Genomic DNA, 4,029 nt, shown 5'->3' with positions numbered 1-4,029 from the left:
TGTAAATGGAAGACACTTCCACATTCTGCTCAGTGGGTGTAATATCTCTCTATATATATATAAAAAAAATACAGCTCCCTTTTCCCAAAGTCTACAGTGCAGCGCAGTAATCCCAATACTATGTAGGCAACCATGTAGATATAAAATAAGTGAAAATGAATGTGTAGTACTACTGACTAACACTACTAAACTACGTATTGCAACAGATTTGCTTTGGTAATTTGCAGACAGTATTGCCCAAATCCCCAAAATTACCTAAACCCCAAATCCTATGTCTATTTTATAGTTTAATCATATTTGATACAATTAATTCAATATATATATATTTATTTTAAATCTGTCGATTATCTCTGTTAAGGCACTAGTAATGAATCCTAAAAAAAGACAAGCGCAAAGGACTTTAACTTACTTACATTCTAAAGATCCTGTCCAAGAGGAGTTTACTAAATACAATAGCTAACCATCACCCCTTATGCAGGGTTTCCCAAACTCGGACCTTGGGACCCAAAGGGGTGCACGTTTTGGTTTTTGCCCTAGCACTACACAGCTGATTCAAATAATCAACTAATCATCAAGCTTTGATCATTTAAATCAGGTGTGTAGTGAAAGGGGCAAAAACCTAAATGTGCACCCCTTGGGGTCCCGAGGACCGAGTTTGGGAAACGCAGCCTTATGGAACTCAAGAACCCTGGTTTACATTTCATTACTGCAGATAATTAGTTTCATGATATTGTTTTTTTTAATCAGATGCTACAGTATGTTTGAACCCGAAAATCAAACATGCGGGTACTGATTTGATTTGTTGACAGTATATAATATGCTGATGTATGTTCCCTGTAGGTCCTGTATTGGTGGTACGACTGTTGCCTTTATCAATAATGGGCTAGATTCAATCCGATCCCATTTTGTCCGCTATGCACGTTTTTTAAAGGCAACGTTCCCGCATTCGCGGAGACCACATTCACGCTAAACGCCGCAAATGTCGGCTCAATGGGAAAATGACCTTAAAAATGTCAACCGCGCTATACTGCAGATCATCCGCAGTCCGGATTGAATCTAGGCCAAAGGTGTTATGAGTCTGGCTAGTATGGTTGGTGCTATGCTGTAATACTGTCCCAGGAAGGGTTGTCTCAGGCCTTGGAGGCTGTGGGTGACGGGGTGGTCTGGCTAGTATGGTTGGTGCTATGCTGTAATACTGTCCCAGGAAGGGTTGTCTCAGGCCTTGGAGGCTGTGGGTGGCGGGGTGGTCTGGTCCTCCTCATCCACGTCCACACTAAGATCCAGACGCAGGTCCTCGAGAGTCTGTCTCATCGTCATGGTGGACTCCTTACGCCTACAAAAGCAAAGGAGAGTGTTACTTTGTGTCCTGCAGTTCTAACAGTGTATCTTTCTCTCTCTCCACTCTCCTTTCTCTCTCTCTCGCCCTCTCTCTCTTTCTCTCTCTCTCTCCACTCTCCTTTCTCTCTCTCTCTCCACTCTCCTTTCTCGCCCTCTCTCTCTCGCCCTCTCTCTCGCCCTCTCTCTCTCTCTCTCTCTCTCTCCTTTCTCTCTCTCGCTCTCACAATTTATCAATCCTGATTTGACCCATAGCCCCTAATCCCTAAACAGACCTGTAGTTCTGAAAAGATCTGTGTAGAATAATGCTTCAGCTTGCCTTCTGATAGGCTAGGTGGTATTGAGTAGAAAGTTCCCTATATCAAATCTCTCTCTCCGCCTCTCTGTCTGTCTGTCTGTCTGTCTGTCTGTCTCTCTGTCTGTCTGTCTGTCTGTCTGCCTGTCTCTCTCTCTCTGCCTCTCTGTGTCTCTCTCTCTGTCTCTCTCTGCCTCTCTCTCTCTCTCTGCCTCTCTCTGTCTCTCTCTCTCTCTCTGTCTCTCTGTCTCTGCCTCTTTCTCTCTCTGCCTCTGTCTCTGCCTCTCTGTCTCTCTGTATCTCTCTGCCTCTGTCTCTGCCTCTCTGTCTCTCTGCCTCTCTCTGTATCTCTCTCTCTCTCTGCCTCTGTCTCTCTGTCTCTCTGCCTCTCTCTGTCTCATAGGAGACAAGTGCATATGATTTTAAAGAAGGACACTGATGAACTGAATTTAGCATTCAGTTTTAAGATTGATGGATTTGATTATGTCTTCTACGCTTCTACTGAATCAATTAAATGCTTTGGCTGTGGAAGAGAGGGGCATTTGGTACGTAATTGTCCCGAGAACAAGTGCGCTCTCTCTCAGCTCTAGAGGGAGGGGAAACAGTCGGTGAGATTGCGACTGCGGTCGCTGAGGTGGTGCTGGAAAATGAAATTGGAGGTCAAGGGGAGATTGAAATAATGGAAAAGGATGCAGCTGTTTTCAAAGTCCCGAGGAGTAAGAGGAAGAATTTAAGGGGAGGTGGAGGGTCTAATTCTAAGAGGAAGGTAGAGATTGATCAATCCGTTGAGGATAAACAGGTTGTAGAGATGGTGGAGTTTTCTTCTGGGGAGGATAGCGAGAGTGAGTCATCTGACGCGTCACAACAAAATAGTGAGAGAAAGGGGGTGGAAGGGAGGTATGGGATTGAGAAGGTACGTCAATTTCTGAAGTTGACAAAAGGGAAAAAATATATGCAGGATTATAATGTAACAGATTTTTTTCTCCTGAAAGTGAATTGTTTATTGAATCAGCAAAGTTTCTGATGTCAAAAATAACGGGGGGAGGTTTGACAAGCCCTGAAATTGCTAGACTCAAGAAAGTGGTCACGAGAGTGACAAGTGATGTCAATTCTAAAGGAAATGAAAGAGTTCAGTCGCAGCCTTAACTCTGTTAAGAGATGTGGTTTCTGTCTCTTCCTCTGTATTTTTTTTTCATCCATGAGCAGATTTAAGATTTCTTCTTTAAACGTAAATGGGGCGAGAGACGTTAAAAAAAGAGCCATAGTGTATGAGTTAATTAGGGGAAAGGGAATTAACATACGTTTTCTACAAGAAACGCATAGTAATTTGGAAAATGAAGTTATGTGGCAACAGGAGTGGGGGGGGACAGTGGTGTGTAGTCATAAAAACTCAAAAAGTGGGGGTGTGGCCATCTTGTTCTCAAAAGGGTTTTTACCTTTGTCATATGAGGTTGAAGAGGTAGTTGAGGGGAGGTTATTAAAAGTTAGAGCGAGGTATGAAAACATCACTATGTGTCTGATAAATGTATATGCCCCAGTGGTGGCAGTTAAGAGGGTATGTTTTTTAGAGACATTATCAAATACCATTGAGAAATGTAATAATGAAGATTATTTATTTATTGCTGGGGATTTTAACTGCACAGTCAGTGATTTAGATAGAAATCAAAAAGAACCTCTAATAGCCTCAAGGACATTAAAAAATGCCTCATTGTAACACATGAACTGTGTGATATTTGGCGGAGTCAACATGGAGGCACGAGACAGTACACCTGGGCCCATGTGAGAGAGATCACCATCTCTATGGCCAGGTTAGATAGGTTTTATTGTTTTGAGCATCAATCTCAGGTCTGTAAATCAAGTGTGATAACCCCAGTGGGATTTTCTGATCATTGTTTAATAACAGAGGTGGTGTTCATTAACAATGTAAAACCCAAAAGCACATGCTGGCATTTTAATATAACTTTATTGAGTGATGCTCACTTCAGGAAATGTTTTAGTTTTTTCTGGGAGAGGTGGAGGTCTCAAAAGGCCAGTTTTGTATCCCTTCAACAGTGGTGGGATATAGGGAAAATCCAGATTCAACAATTCTGTCATCAATACACGAGGAATGTCACCAAGGATATCACCAGATCAATGAAAGCCCTAGAGACTGAAATAGTGGAACTCATGACGTTGGTTGAGACCACAGGAGATCGAGGCCATACTCAGGCCCTCAAGAGGAAAAAAGCTGCATTGGCAGACCTGCTGGGTATCAGAGCACAGGGGGCATTGGTGAGAAGTACGTTTCAGGGAATCTCTGAAATGGATGCCTCATCCAAATTTTTCTTTGGTTTAAAGAAAAAGAATGGACAAAGAATAATTATTAATTGTCTCAAATCAGCTGTTGGACAGGCGCTCAC

The 4,029-nt window shown here is 42.6% G+C and overlaps 1 protein-coding gene across 2 annotated transcripts in view; it reads right to left on the bottom strand.

The window, feature by feature from the left end:
- Window positions 1-572: 572 nt before the first annotated feature.
- Window positions 573-4,029, bottom strand: part of LOC121581839 (cingulin-like protein 1) — a 94,204-nt gene continuing 90,747 nt past the window's right edge. For both annotated transcript variants that reach the window (XM_041897201.2, XM_041897202.2), the window contains one exon: window positions 573-1,333. In XM_041897201.2, the coding sequence (XP_041753135.1) occupies window positions 1,216-1,333 (118 nt within the window). In that variant the 3' untranslated portion in view covers window positions 573-1,215. The remainder of the gene's footprint in view (window positions 1,334-4,029) is intronic.

The sequence above is a fragment of the Coregonus clupeaformis genome, chromosome 15 (genome assembly GCF_020615455.1).
Source record: "Coregonus clupeaformis isolate EN_2021a chromosome 15, ASM2061545v1, whole genome shotgun sequence".
Classification (NCBI taxonomy): domain Eukaryota; kingdom Metazoa; phylum Chordata; class Actinopteri; order Salmoniformes; family Salmonidae; genus Coregonus; species Coregonus clupeaformis.
Note: the sequence above shows the minus strand (reverse complement) of the source record. Positions and strands in the feature narration are given on the sequence as shown.